The sequence below is a fragment of the Fringilla coelebs genome, assembly GCF_963513975.1.
Source record: "Fringilla coelebs genome assembly, chromosome: 18".
In the NCBI taxonomy this organism is placed as follows: Eukaryota; Metazoa; Chordata; class Aves; order Passeriformes; family Fringillidae; genus Fringilla; species Fringilla coelebs.
Genome location: NC_140044.1, coordinates 8,263,108 through 8,277,888, shown reverse-complemented (window position 1 = coordinate 8,277,888; position 14,781 = coordinate 8,263,108). Strand labels below are relative to the sequence as shown.

At 44.1% G+C, this 14,781-nt stretch overlaps 1 protein-coding gene across 1 annotated transcript; it reads left to right on the top strand.

Moving 5' to 3' along the window:
* Positions 1 to 1,308: 1,308 nt before the first annotated feature.
* Positions 1,309 to 12,731, top strand: LOC311160634 (protein-glutamine gamma-glutamyltransferase 6-like; the record flags this gene model as incomplete). The annotated part of the gene is made up of 12 exons (XM_084217617.1): positions 1,309 to 1,516; positions 1,851 to 2,090; positions 2,608 to 2,726; positions 3,880 to 4,008; positions 5,201 to 5,378; positions 6,807 to 6,942; positions 7,317 to 7,420; positions 8,203 to 8,445; positions 8,989 to 9,315; positions 10,344 to 10,501; positions 12,141 to 12,274; positions 12,578 to 12,731. 12 exons carry the CDS (start codon positions 1,309 to 1,311, stop codon positions 12,729 to 12,731), a joined length of 2,130 nt encoding a protein of 709 aa, XP_084073743.1.
* Between the last annotated feature and the right edge of the window lie 2,050 nt (positions 12,732 to 14,781).

Below are 14,781 nucleotides of genomic sequence, written 5' to 3'. Positions count from 1 at the left end.
TCAAACCCTGACTCCAAGTGCCCTTCAGAAACACCTTCTCAGTCACCCTTAAATTAGAGGACTTGATATTAGGAAGGATGCTTTCCATGGGTCCCGTTCAATTAAACATGTTTAAGGCAGGAAAATGAAGTGATGATGCAAGCAACATGCTTTCCAGGCATTTCACACCATGTGACTCAAACATCACATTCCTGCCAAAGGAATTTTTGTCTCCAGGTGACACATCTGAAGCAAGACCCTTGACTGAGAAAAGTCACACATGCTTATGCACAGAGACTACAGGAAAGTCATTTGCTCCAGGCCTTTACTGCCTCAGAAATGAACATTTCTTCCAAAAAGCTGAAAAATGAGTACAATTGCACCTTTATCAAGCCTTCACAGAATATAACTCCATGTCACAAATGCAGCAGAAAAGTGAAAATCTCACCCTCTCTATTATTATAATAGAAGCCTATAGATTCTCTCCAACATGAGCCCCTTTCTTGGCTCAGTGAAATGATGGAAATGTTGCTTACAGCAGCATTATTCTGCACAGGGTTAACAAGCTCTACTCAGAGCAGGAGGTTTTACCACCTGAAACTCCTCTGGAACATCATACTGGGAAAGGGCACTTTCCAAACACCTGTTTTCATAGGGAAATCTCCATTTTTCTGCTTCGTCTTTATTTGTTGTTGTGGGAATTTTTTAATTTCTCAAGGAAAGAGAAAGCTTGAAGCTTTTGTAATCTGAGCTTCAGTGCCCCATTTTCAACATTGGGCAACCTATCATGATACAACAGAGCAAGCCATAGCACTGCCTCGAGATATGCCACTCCTCTGCTTGTAATCTTTCCCCAACAGAGTGTGAAATAACACCCAGCTTCAAGCTACGAGACTGTAAATTAATTTAGATACAAGATACGTGAGAAGATAACAAGCAAGTTCCACTCTGAAGATACCAACCTCCTAGCCATCATTGTCAGGCAGTGTTTCCAGAACCAGCCTTGCATTTCCTGATGAGAGTTTTAATACTTCTTTCTGCAAATCTGTAAAACATGATGGGGACTAGATAGCACCACAAAAGATTTTGATTTTTTTTTTAAATCAAAGATGAATTCTCTGAATTTTGGAATGTTTTTTTTCTCTTCTTGAAAGAACCCTACAGAAAAGAGTTCATCTTTTAGCTGTTTGTCTAACTCCCTGTCCTTTTTTCAATTTTTAATAACAATGGATTTTTCTTTGTTCCTATAGCACATAATGCCAGTTATATACAAATATAATGAAATTAGTACATTAGACACAATGAAAAGGTGTGCAAGTCTGAAGGAAAATGTTTCTAATTAACATATCTCGTGTCTTTCTAGCCCTAAAAATAGGAAAAGTCAACTGGCAATCCAAACTAAATAAAGCTGCACACCACACCTCTGATTACAGCAGCACAGAACTCATCTTGAGGAGAGGGCAGCCCTTCAGCATCTCTCTGAAGCTCAAAACAACAGTGCAATCTTGGGACAACTGCACCTTTATTGCAAGCACAGGTAATCTCCCCATGGCAGTCATCTCATGTCCAGCTCCAAAATACTTGTGCCTTAAGGTCTACATGGCCCATTCTTGAAACACTAAGGTTTGCCCTGTTTCACTCAGGATTCCTGGCCCTTTCAGGCTCAGGAGTTCCCATTTTAAAGTTTGATTGACACCTTAAGGCGAGAGAGAGTTAATAATTCAAAGGAAGGCAGGAGCCATCCTCATTTCCACACCTGGCTGTATCCCTGCTCCCGAGGACATCCCTGCAGCACTGCAGTTATCTCCATCACATAATTCCCCCCTGCCTCCCACAAACCACCACCCCAGCTCATCCCCTCCCTCTGGCAGGACCATCTCCAGCAGAGTCCCAGCAGACCAAGGCTGTGTTTGGCCTTTCTGAGGAGGGTGCCAGTGGCTGGAGTGCGAGCCAAGAGCCCGGCGAGCCTCGCTGCCTGAACCTCACCATCCTCAGCCCGGCCGACGCCGTCATCGGGCGCTACAAACTCCAGCTCCAGCTCCTCGCTGGGAACAAGGTCTCCTCCAAAGTCCTGGGCCAGTTTGTGCTGCTCTTCAATCCCTGGTGCCCAGGTATGCTCTGAACCTTCAAATAACTCATTGTCTCAGCCAGGAGACGCGGGTGTCACAGTACAGTCTGTGCCTGACAGTCACAGCTACAGAAAGTTGGGTTTTGCTTAACATCAGGGATCGAGTTTTTGTCCCTTCTTCAGTGTTGAAAGGCATCAAAGACCCAGACTCTTGCTTGTAGGATAAGAAATCAAAGGGAGCAAATATTGCAAATATTTGTTCTAGAATTTTTTTCCTCTGATTTTTCTTCTGATTCTTGCATTCAGCTGTAAAACAAGTAACAAGTACCAGTAAGAATCATCCTGTGCTTACTGCAGGGACAGGAACACAGTCAGTTCCCCTGACAGGAATGTTATACTTATTTTACTCACTCTCTAAATGGTCACAGAGGAGTAGGAGAGAGTCCTAAGCCTGAATGCATGGGCAGTCTCACCTGATCCCTAGGACTGCCCTCCACTTGAGATTTTCAGTTAGAGCAAAACCATTTCCTTCCAGCCACCATGTCTCCTTCTGCTTGCAGATGATGATGTCTACATGGCTGATGAAGAGGAGAGGCAGGAGTATGTCCTGAATGACAGTGGAATCATATTTCAGGGAGTGGAGAAAGATATTCAAGAAGAAGCTTGGAACTATGGACAGGTAAACAGCACCACGTCTTCCAGAACTGTCAGAATAAGAGTAGTGGGTAAATAGTGGGTCTTGGGGAGAAAAAAATCATTCTCTCATAGTATAAGAGTTCAATATTCCTCACTTCAGATTTTCTTGCAGATATGTATCTCATTTACATTACATTACAGACAGCAGCATCAGGATCATTTCCCTGTGAGGCATATGCTCATACAAAAATAAAAGAAACAAAGCATAATTTTAGGCAAAACTTTTCTTTTTCCTGTTACACAAACTGGTAAAACTGTATTTGGGGTTTTTTGACCTTTGTAGAGAGCAAAGAAAGCCACTGGTATTGCAAAGCCAGGGCATGTAAATATTAATGCAATCTGTTCAGTAATGGGGCAGAAGACCCTAAAAGGATACCCCAAATCTACTCAACTGAAACAACTCCTGTTGGAATTTTTGAAAAGCAGTTTGGCCCTCCAAAGGTAACCACTGACTGACAGTCAGAACTAGAGCCCATCTCCAGCCACACAGCCATCCTGCCATCCTGCCATCCTGCCATCCTGCCACTGCCCAGGCCAGCCAGGACCCTCCCTGGCCACTTCTTCATGCCCTCCAACTGCAGACAGCATTTCTATTGATCCCCCTGATCCATGGCTGCTTTCACATTTATAAATACACAAGGCCAGAGTTCCTTTCTGTCTCAGAGGTCAAGGACCATCCTTGCCTGGCCACATCCATCCAGCCAAGCACTGGGGCATTCTCTGGGCCCAAGCAGTGTCTTGGTGACCCTAATCCACAATAACTATTTTTGTGGGTTTCTTTCAGATCAGATCACCTGATATGAGGTGGAGGCAGCCCATGAGAGCAAAGCTTTCATAGCAGACAGGTGCCTGAAGGGGCAGGGCAGGATGTGGGAGGGTGTGACTGGACTCCTGCTGATGTCCTCATGAATGCCAGTGGCCACAGCCCCACACTGTGCTCAGACATCTTTAAAATACTGTGGAGAGTTGGCAGCTTTATGGTTATCTTTTCTTCTTGGCCCAAATTTCTCTAACAGGGCAGAAAACTCTTCTATCCCCATCTTCCTCCCATGCTCGGAGAAGGAAACTGGGTGGGGAGTTTATCCTTGGGTCTGCTTATGAAATCAGCCTTCATAGATTGCTTGTTTTGGTTCCAGTTTGAAGAGGACATCCTGGATATCTCCCTGGCTGTTCTGGACAGGAGCCTGAGCCACCGAGAGGACCCAGCTGTGGATGTGTCCAAGAGGAGCAGCCCTGTCTATGTCAGCAGGGTTGTCAGTGCCACGGTAAAGGCATCCAGCGCTCACAGCTGGGGATGCGCCCACCAACCAAACCCCAACCCACGCCCACCATTGAGGGAATTCCTCAATGGTTTAGAGGTGTAGCCAAGCAAAAAATAGCTACAAAATAGGTAAAATGGAGATTTATTCTTCTTCCCAAAAGTTTGCTCATGACTGAAGGAATGTTTCCAAGAATTTCTGAGGAACATTGAACCTCACTTGTATTTTCCTGACATATTTTCAGTCCATTAGATCTTTTCACTAATTTGGAAAGCCTTTGTCTCTTCTGAAATCACTTGCTAAGTTTTTTAAACACTAGGAGAAGCACAAAATATTTTGGAAAGCCAGTGCTGGTACAGCTGCATTTAATGTCTGAATTTAGCATTCTTTACTTAAGATATGTTTGTTCAGTGAGGTTTTTACCATTTCCTGCAACAAATAGTTACAACTCCTCCTCACAAACACATAAATGCCCAACTGGGCAGCTGAAAAGTTTTCCATTTTATAAATAATACCTGCCTCACCACATCTCTTAGCAAATTCCTCCTTTGTAAGTGATATTTTCCAGCCTTTTGTACAGCATTCACTTTAGGCATTCTCAGCTTCAACATAAAGTAAATAACTCTACTCAGGTGTACAAAATTACTATTAACTACAAACAAATAAGGAAAAAAATATTAAAAATAACTTGCTGCATCCTGTACCACCACACTTGATACCTAAACAGGGCGCTACAATGGATGTGCACAAATAGATGCAACCACATCTAACAAGTCTGGGCAAGCTGTAAGTACTATCTGCACATTTGCAACAAATGCACATTCAGAGAAAAGATGGATTTCTCAAGGCTTCCAGAAATCACTTGAGAATGTGAAGCAGCATGAACGCGCAGTCTAGCAGAGTAATGACATACAAGGAGGTGAGATCAAGAGATGAAACAGAGAAAGGTGTCAGTCAGTATATTTGGAACAACTCGTACTGAAAACAAGGCAGTTTTGAATCACCAGATTCTGCAGTCTGGTCTGGGTTTGGTCCAGTGGTGGCCTTTGAGCAGACAAAATTTTATCTAAAATTCAAATCCTCTGTCCTACCACCCAGTCACCGAGAACAGTGCTACTCCCACAGGGTCACCTCTAACTATTTCCCTCTCTCTTTTCCCATAAATACTTTAATTCTCTCACGAGAAGGACTCTTTCAGGTCAACAGCAACGACGAGAAGGGAGTGGTGGAAGGGAAGTGGAGCGGGAGGTTCCGCTCGGGCACGAATCCGCTGCGCTGGAGCGGCAGCGTGACCATCCTGCGCCGCTGGCACCGCGCCCGCTTCCGCCCCGTGCGCTACGGCCAGTGCTGGGTCTTTGCAGGGGTCACCTGCACAGGTACACTGCCACACCTGGGAGCCACACCACAGCTTCTCGGGTTCTCTGTGCTTGAGATGGCTCTCGGGGTATCAAAAAGTCTTTTTTCCCAGCCCCGCAACCAAAGAAGTTGGGATTGAGTTGAACTGAGATTCCTCAGCTCTGCTTTTCAAGGCTGGTTATTTTCTCTTACCTGTTACATTCTTCCTGTGACCTGCTGAGATCTGTCTGGCAGGTCAGTTTGAGGCACACTGACCACCCCTGGGATGGTGTTGGCTTTTTATACTAAGAACTACGTGTACTTTATTTACAATAATTTTCCAATACCTATCACCTAGGTTAGACAGTCTGTCTCTAAACCAATCCACCATCACAGCAGAAGATGGAGGACAAGAAGAAGAAGGACAGGACACACCCAGATTCCTCCATCTTGCTTCTTGAACCCCCATTCTAAAACCCCAAAATTCTACTTTTTCACCCTGTGACAAATTCACTATCATTCTACTCAAACTCTTGTGGCTTGTAACTCCTCACACAAAGTTGGTAATTTTCTCCATGGGCTAAAATCGAAGGCACAGGTGGTTTTGACTCCCTGCCAAGGTCTCTGAGCCCCTTGCCAAGGTCTCGAGTCCTCCAGGGCAGTCAGAGGAATGTTCTGGGTTCCCACAGCAGCTCACTGAGTTTTGCAGGCTGAACTTTGTGACAATTGTGTTCAAGCTTTTCAGCTCCGACAGGGAGGGTGAGGAACCTCTGCTCTCCTTGTGTGAAGGGTTAATCCTTCAGTTTACAGGTTGTAATAATGCATGCCAGCTTTGTGGGCAAACACAAAACTTTGTGAGTAAACAAAAACCAAAGGGGTTTTCCAGGCTGGGCTGGTGAAAAGAGCAAGGTTTCCTGTTTCAAAGCTAGGATTCCAAGAAAACCAGTACCCTTGTAAGTCCGTCTTCTCACACTGCCAGTTTTCTACTGCTGTATCTTACCAGCTAGTGACAAGAGCAAGTCACAATTCTGAGGACCTGTAAAGAGAGCTGCAAGTCAGGAAAATCGTTTCATCCTAGCAGTGTCCAGTCAGAGCTGCTCTGAGACACAAGAACCTCTCTGGGGAAAACACAAAGGAAAATGGAGAGTGTATCTCCGTAAGTGGAAAAAGAAACAAGGAACAAACAGAGGGAAAATGGGAGAGAGAAGAGGACAAAGAATCAAAGATTAAAATAAATGGGTGAACCAAACTCTTATTAAAAAGGACATGACAGCTAAGAAGGTCATGTCAGTGGAAGTGTCTTTTAAGCAATTTTGCACAATGACTGTGACTTGCATCATAGCTGGAGGGAAATTTCTGAGGGCTTCTTTCAACACTGAAAGCATACACTAAACTGTGTGACCAAGAAAAAACTTTCTATATGTCTGCAAAATAGGTTTACAGAGCTTTTATGGTATTCTATATTGCAGTTCTGAGATGCTTGGGAATACCTACTCGTGTTATTACAAACTTCAACTCTGCCCATGACAAGAACCTAAATCTGAGTATTGATAAGTACATTGATGTGTCTGGAAACAAGCTGGACTTGAGTGAAGACAGTGTATGGTAAATATACATATTTCTTTAATATTTCTTCCACTATATTCCCCACTAATTAAAATATCTATAATCATGCTCCTGAAAAACAGCCCCAACCTCATGCTCCCAGTGATATAAAACTCCAGACCTTTGGCTTTTTGTTCAGGAATGTCCAGTATTGAATTATTGACTCTGAAATGAAGTATTTTCCTTTTAATATTTCTTTTTCATAACATCCCAACCTTTCTCAGAGGTGTAACACCAAAAACTGGCAAAAAAGGGGAAGGAGGACTCATGAAAGGAGTACAGCAGCTGTTCTCTCCACAGTGGAGTTTTCATTCACTCAGGATTATTTCTTGCATTGTACAAATCTGATATTCTGCATTCTACCTCCCTTGCAGGAATTTCCATGTCTGGAATGAAAGCTGGTTTGTTAGAAGAGACCTTGGCTCTTTTTATGATGGATGGCAGGTTCTGGATGCAACACCCCAGGAAAAAAGCAAAGGTAACACTGTTGTAAATATAAAAACCTCTAGATAATGTTACTCCTAAAGATTACCAGGAGTAAAAAATTGACATTTGAAATTACCAAAAATTTCAGGACAATTCTCCTCTTTATATCCCCTGGAGATGTAGCATTAATTTGGGTATTGCACAAGAAAAGCAATATCCACATCAATCTCCAATAAGGAGCTTTTCTGTCAGCCTCTGGATTGCTGACCAGCATAACAATTCTTTCTTTTTTCATTTCCATTCTCTGCCTCCACAAAAGCCAGCACATCTTAAGCTCACTTATCTCACCCTTGCTTGTTTTAGCTCCTCACATCACACAATCCCACTCCTCACTACCAGGTTTAACAAATTCAGTTTCCTGGCTCTTCTCAGTGCACCCAGCACTGTTGATTCCCATCTCTCAAGTCTGACTGTACTTCTGAGTCCTCTCCTTTCACCTGACAGCTTTGCAGGCAGCCTTTGGTGGGTGAGACCATTTCTCATGGCACACATCACCAGAAGCTTCAGCTGTCCCCACCAGCCTCCCCTGCAGCCCCACCTTTTGATGCAAAGTGCAGGTGGAATCTCTGGGCACGCTGCTCCCCCATTGCACAAACATGAAAACAGTGTCCTTGACCCAAATGTGTCTTTGGAGTGGCTGCCTCTCCCTCCTGCTGTCAGCACGAGGATTTATGTTGTTTTACTTCTCCCAAATGTGTCTTTGGAGTGGCTGCCTCTCCCTCCCGCTGTCAGCACGAGGATTTATGCTGTTCCACTTCTCCCTCTGTAATACAGGCATCTATCAGTGTGGTCCTGCCTCCACCAGAGCCATTAAGGAAGGGGATGTGGACCTGGATTATGACAGCCCATTTGTGTTTGCAGCAGTGAATGCTGACTGTGTTACTTGGATTCGCTACAGCAAGAAAAGAAAAGAGAGAGTTTATTCTGACACCAGGAAGATTGGAAAATTTATCAGCACCAAAGCAGTGGGCACCAACTCCCGTGTGGATGTCACTGCTAATTACAAATATCCAGAAGGTAAATTCTTTATTGCAATAGTTTTGCCACTGATGATCAGATGTGAAAAGAATTAAGGCCTTTGTTGGACTGAGCACTGACTAAATTTCTTTACTTCTAGAGCCAAGCAATTGGGAATTTTCAAAGTCTCAGGGCTCCTTACCTGCTGATACTGATTCAATTAAAACAACAGCTGTTCTGGAGAGCTGTTTGGGGAGAATTTCTGCAAAAGGGTTTTTTCATCCTTCTCTGTTTCAGAGGAGATGGCAACTGCCCCACCTTATACAGAACTGAGCTCTCCCAAAATTACCTTTCTACTGCCCACAGCTTCTAAGGGGTGCCCATGAACAGCCACCTGCAGCTGGTGGGCAGGTTTTACTTTCCAGCCTTCATGGCCAGGTACATCCATTGGCTTCTGTGCCAAAATTCTCATTAGGGTTAGACCTCACTTTCTCCTCCTGAGTGTCTTTGCCCTTCTCAGCTTCCTCAATGTCTGAGATCAGCCCTGGCTCCGCTGCACCTCATCCTGTATGTGCACTCTGACCATGGTGCCTTTCAATGCAGGATCCGTGAAAGAAAGGCAGGTGTACAAGAAAGCACTGAAGCTGCTTGGTGTGAAAAGACCTGGGAAAAGAAGCAGAATTCCAAGACCCAGAGGACGATTTTCAAGGGCACAGCCTGCACAAACCCCCAGCATCTCAGGGAAGCTGCTCCTTGATGCGTCTCCTGTGGTTGGCCAGGACATCCTCCTTACCCTGACACTCAGAAACTTGATCTCAGATTTTAAGAACATAAAGGTTAAACTGAAGGCTTCAGCCATTCTCTACACCAGAAAACCCAAGGCAGAGATTATGCAGTTGCATAGGTCTGTTAAACTTGGATCTGAAGAAGGTAATTTTGATTTTATTACACCTTTTATTACTGGACAAGACATAGTTTTGGGTTGTGGTCAGATCACGTGAAAATAAAGAATGGCTCAAGAAGTGTGTGGCCTGCAAATAGTTGTAGGTCAAGGCTATTCAGGGGAAAAGAAAGACACATATTTTCCCTGTCTTAAGCATTTGCTTTCAGGCACTGACAAAAAGGAGACCGAGCAAGGTGACCTTTTGTCTGACCCAGCACAGCCACTGTTGGTGCTACATTATGACCTATTTTGCTAAGAGGGAGCAATTAAGAGACATAGGCTGGAGAAGAGTGAGATGCTGGCTCCCCCTAAGCAAAGCACAAAGATTAAAGGAAAACAAGCCTACAACTTTCATAGCAGCACAACAGAAACCACCAACTGCAGGAAGAGCAGTGCCACCTGCAGAGGGAGGTCTCTGCCCTGCTTTTAGAGGGACAGTGCTGAAAAATGAGAGGCAGCACAGATGGACAGAGCCACCCTCTCAAGCTAATAAATAACATGTTAGAACTCATTCCACAGTTCCAGCAGAATTCTTTTTCTCACTGTACTGAGTTCCACTGCCTTCCTCACTGGCACAGGAGCTCTGATTGTGCAAGGCAGAGAACAGCTGCATCTGCAAGGGCATTTCAACCAACCCACTTTCTGACCTCTGCCCTCTTTGCAAGGAAGGAGCAATAAACCCCAGCTTCAGATAAACGAAAAAAACACCAGCAGGTATTGCCACATCCATCCATCCATCCATCCATCCATCCATCCATCCATCCATCCATCCATCCATCCATCCATCCATCCTCAGATCTGTCCAGGTACCAAGCTGTACCTGATCATTTAGTGCTTTATGTAAATGTCAGCAGAAGTCACCCATGAGCATCATTCCTGTCTGTTGGTGTCAACACTCACAAATGTGCAGCCCCAGGGTGGTAAGAGAATTACTCCTTAAAGCACAGGGATCTGACAGATAGCTGATACTCAGAAAAAAGAAGAGAGGGAAATTTTGGTTTTGCTTCCATTACAGTGAAAGAGATTTCTTTCAAGATCTCCTATTCCCAGTACAAAAACTCTCTGAAGGATGACAGGAAGATCCTTGTGACTGCTGTGTGCCAGACCAAACGGGGAGCCTCCCTTCTAGTGGAGAAGGATATTGTGCTCCAGGATCCTTTTCTCACCATCAAGGTAAAAGCCAATCCCCTCTGTGACCCTTGACAGATGTGCTGAGAAGCAGCAACTGGAATTCCTACCCCATCTATTCCTCATGGGAGGGAGTATGGGAAGTGAAATCATGCCTGGTCTTGGATCTTGTTGCTGTAGTAATAGGCCATATGATACAAATGACATGAAATACACTAAAAAAAGGAAAATCTTTCTATGGCATAGCTGTGCTGGGGTATTCTTGCCAGTGCTTGTTAATGTGGCACTGATAAAGTTCTCAGTCTTACAACAGTTACAAGTTTACCTAAGGATGGGCAGGCAGAACAGACAGAGAAAGAAATCTCATCTATATTTAGACCTCCCTTTCTGTTAGGAAAGTCTGATCAATATCTTCCAGTTTATTTAGGAAGACTGATTTTTACCAAAGACACCTTCACTGACCAGCTGATAACACCTGGGGCTGTGAGTTTCTCTATTACCAATATCCAAAGAAAGTTCTTTAACTGTATCATGATAAATGTCACTTTTCACCTTCTGCAGCACTTCCCAAATGATTAATTAGAACTGGAGGCTTCCTCTTTTTTCCCCTTTTAACTGACTTTTGACAAATGCTGTACAATGAATAAAAAGCAGTTCTTAGCCTACAGGAAAGATCCTACACTAAGTTTGCCCAGGGACAGTCCTGGCTTTGCATGGCCCATCACATCCACATAAACAAGCTGAACTGGTTTTGGACAGCAGATTTAAATGCTGCATAACTCAGGGGATCAAATGCTATCTGCTCATCTTACTGTAAATAACATAGAGGGAATATGGTAATGTGCAGAGCCCTTCAGGGCCTCCAGACTAGATTAGCTGTCCCAAACCACTCTGTCAGTAGCATACAAGAAAAGCAAGGTCACACACAGGAGTAGGAAGTGTGGGTTTTTTGCAGGTCTGGCAATTTCTGAATACCAAGTTCTAGTGAGACTTTTTACAAAATCTCTGTGCTGTGTCACAGAAATAACAGAGCAAATTTATGTAGGGCAGGTACCTGGATTAAATGACTTCAATTCAGTGATTCAGTGTTAAGAAGGATTTATGTTTCTGTTGATTGATACTTCCCTATAAATATGGAGACAGTAATAGAGAAATGCCTCTGTGCTGATGGACCTCTCAATGTATTACCTAATATTACATTATTCACAAATATATACCAGATATACCAATTCCACATTATCTCAGCCAAAATAAGGTAATGAATATGTTTATTTGCTAGTTTGCATTCTTTTCCCTGAGACACCACAATTCACCTCTGTCTCACACCTCCCATGTTCTCCAATCCCAAACCTTTCATTTAGCCTAGTTAAAGCTAATTTAAGGTGCCTCCAGTAGTTAACCATGTATGCTTTTATTCTCACTCTGTTCTCACTCTGATGAGTGTCATGTTAGACATGAAACCATGCACTGACCCAGTTAAAAAGGGACTGAATGGAGGATGCTAGAGCAGCTTGCTGATTCTCAGCCACACTCACTCAAGGCTGAACTCTGCTGCCCAAAGCCAGGCACCTGAGCTGATTCCTGGCTCCCTCCTGCCCAGGAGAGTGAGCGGTTTGCAACGGGAATGAAAGGAGACAAGCAGGAGGAAGACACAAGACTGATGCAGAATGTTTTCTCTCTGTAGGTCCTTGGTCCAGCTGTGGTACACAAGCCTGTCAATGTGGAGGTGACATTCACCAACCCCCTGTCTGAGGAGGTGACAGACTGTGTCCTGAGAGCTGAGGGCAGTGGCCTGCTCAAGGAGCAGCTCCGAATCTGGTACGTGAACGCTTCTGGCTGGTCACTTGTTCACTTTGGTGGGAAACCTGGAGGACCAGTGGGGTTTTTAAAATGTTCTGTCAGCCTCATGACTTTCATCTGCACGAGCCTTGGACAAAATGCCACCATGTCAGTACTCTCCATACAGCAGATGGAGTTTGTGCACCACTCTTGCCAAGATTTTAATTACAGAAGGCTCAGGGAGCGGAGAGATGGCATACAGCCTTAAATTTGGGTGCTCAGAAGAATGCACAGCAAGAATTTCTCAGCTGCTTTAACTTACAAATGCCTTCTCTCTTTTAGTGTGGACAGAATGGCCCCCATGGAGACTTCAACAGTGGAATTTGAAATCATTCCCTACAGGAGTGGCACCAGGCAGCTGCAGGTGGACTTGGTTTGCACCCACTTTTCAGACATTAAGGGGTTTGTGATGCTTCATGTGGCTCCTACTCAGTGATACAGCCTGCACAACAGTTCAGTTTTGCCTGTTTATGAGGTTGGTGCAGGGTTCATGCATTCTTATGACTGGAAGCACAGAAATGCAGATTACTCAGCCAAAATAAAGTGATGTAATAAGAACGGAAACTAATAAAAAGGTACCAGAGACTATACTGTAAAGACAGTGTCACCTTTCTCATTCTCTGGCCTGTTTTATGGGCCTTCACATACACAATTACTAGTGGGAATCATTATATAATTAAACTTGAAGGAGAGGATCAAGTGTGATGGTTTGCAGCATTAGAGCCTGTAGCAATAATAGCAGCTGGATTTCCAAGGAACATCATTTAAAATCACTGGTTTTATAAGCTTCATGGAATGCAATTTAATTACCACAGAATAATAAAATAGTCTGAGTTGGAAGCAGCCTTAGAGCTCATCTTGTTTCAGCTGCCTGCCATGGGCAGAGACACCTTCCACGATCCCAGGCTGCTCAGAGCTCCATCCAGCCTGGCACTTCCAGGGATGGAGCAGCCACAGCCTCTCTGGGCACCCTGTGCCAGGGCCTCACCACCCTCTCAGGGAAGAATTTCTTTCTAATATCCAATCTCAACCTACCCTCCTCCAGCTTAAGGCCAGTCCCTTGTGTCCAATCTCCCTTGTGAAAAGTCCCTCTCCAGCCTCCTAGTAAGCCCCTTTTAGGCACTGGAAGGAAATAAAAGGTGTCCCTGAAACCTTCACTTCTCCAGGCTTACATCCACTAAATATGTTTTATTCAGTACTAGCCAAAGTACGATCCAGGCAGCTGACATAATTAAATTCTAGAATTAAATTTATCATTTATCATCTTATTGCTAGAAGGAAAATACAGCAATAAGATATGGCAGTGCTACAACAGAACTCTCTTCTCATGACTGGAAAAATGAGAAAGTAGAAAAAGAAGGACATCAGAAAGACCTATGAAAACTAACAATTAACAGTCACTGTACCACAAAGCTGCTTAAAGCAGATCATCATTCATGAGGGAGGCATTGTGCCACCCATATCTAAATCCCTAATGTGCCCATCCACTCCTTGCAAAGTTAACAAGCCAATCTAGCAAAGATCTGAATGCTCCTAAGAGACAATTTGACTTTTTCCTCCTGACAGTCAGCACTGCCCAGCAATGCAGGACCAGCCTCCCCCAGAATGTCCCATGCACACAAACTGACCCTGTGGCACAGATGAAACTGAGGACTCATTTAAATATTTCTTTGATTTAAAGCCAGCAAAATCTTCAAAACATGTAAAGTCCTATTTTATTACATCAATTACAATATTTTGCCACCCACACATATACTTACAGTGGATGTGGAAGCTTGGTAAAACTAGTCAGCCCAGAGAGACTGGAATGAAGGTTGAAAAGGACACACACACACATACACACAGGAATTCAGATTTCTCCAGGCAAAGGAGAGGGGAATAGGTAGCTTTGCACCTATCAATTAAGTCTTGCAGGATCTTGGAGAGTCAGGGTATACCATCCTCCACTGGCCTCAGAAAAGGCCTTGAGGTAGTGATGGTATTTCAGAGAATCTCATTAAATCCTACAAGAACGCAGACTGACATTACATTTAGCACACAGTACAGCCAAAACATTCAAATTCCTTCAGTATTCCTTCTTAAAGGCAATCCAGGCAATTATTTCAGACAGTGTTTGTCCCAGGAGCTTGGAGTGACCTCATCCTAATTAACCACCTGTAAAGGAAGGCTGCAGTTCAAAGGGAAGGCAGCGCTGCAGAGCCTGAGCCAAGTTCCAGGCTTTGCAACACTGGCTGGGTTTTCACAGCGTCAGCATTTTCACCTGCCCTCAGCAACCACACCCAGCTCAGTTTGAGTGTGAAAATGCAGATCTGGCCAGGGAGAAACACATTCTTCCTGCATGAGACACGGGACAACTGTTCAATTATGCTAATGATTATTACAGAGAAAAACACCTAAGTGCCCGGGGAAGGATTTAAATTGCTTTTGTCAAACCTGCAATCTTTACACAGCCCTTGGTCAGACGTCAGTGGGAGTTGGGGGAGTAA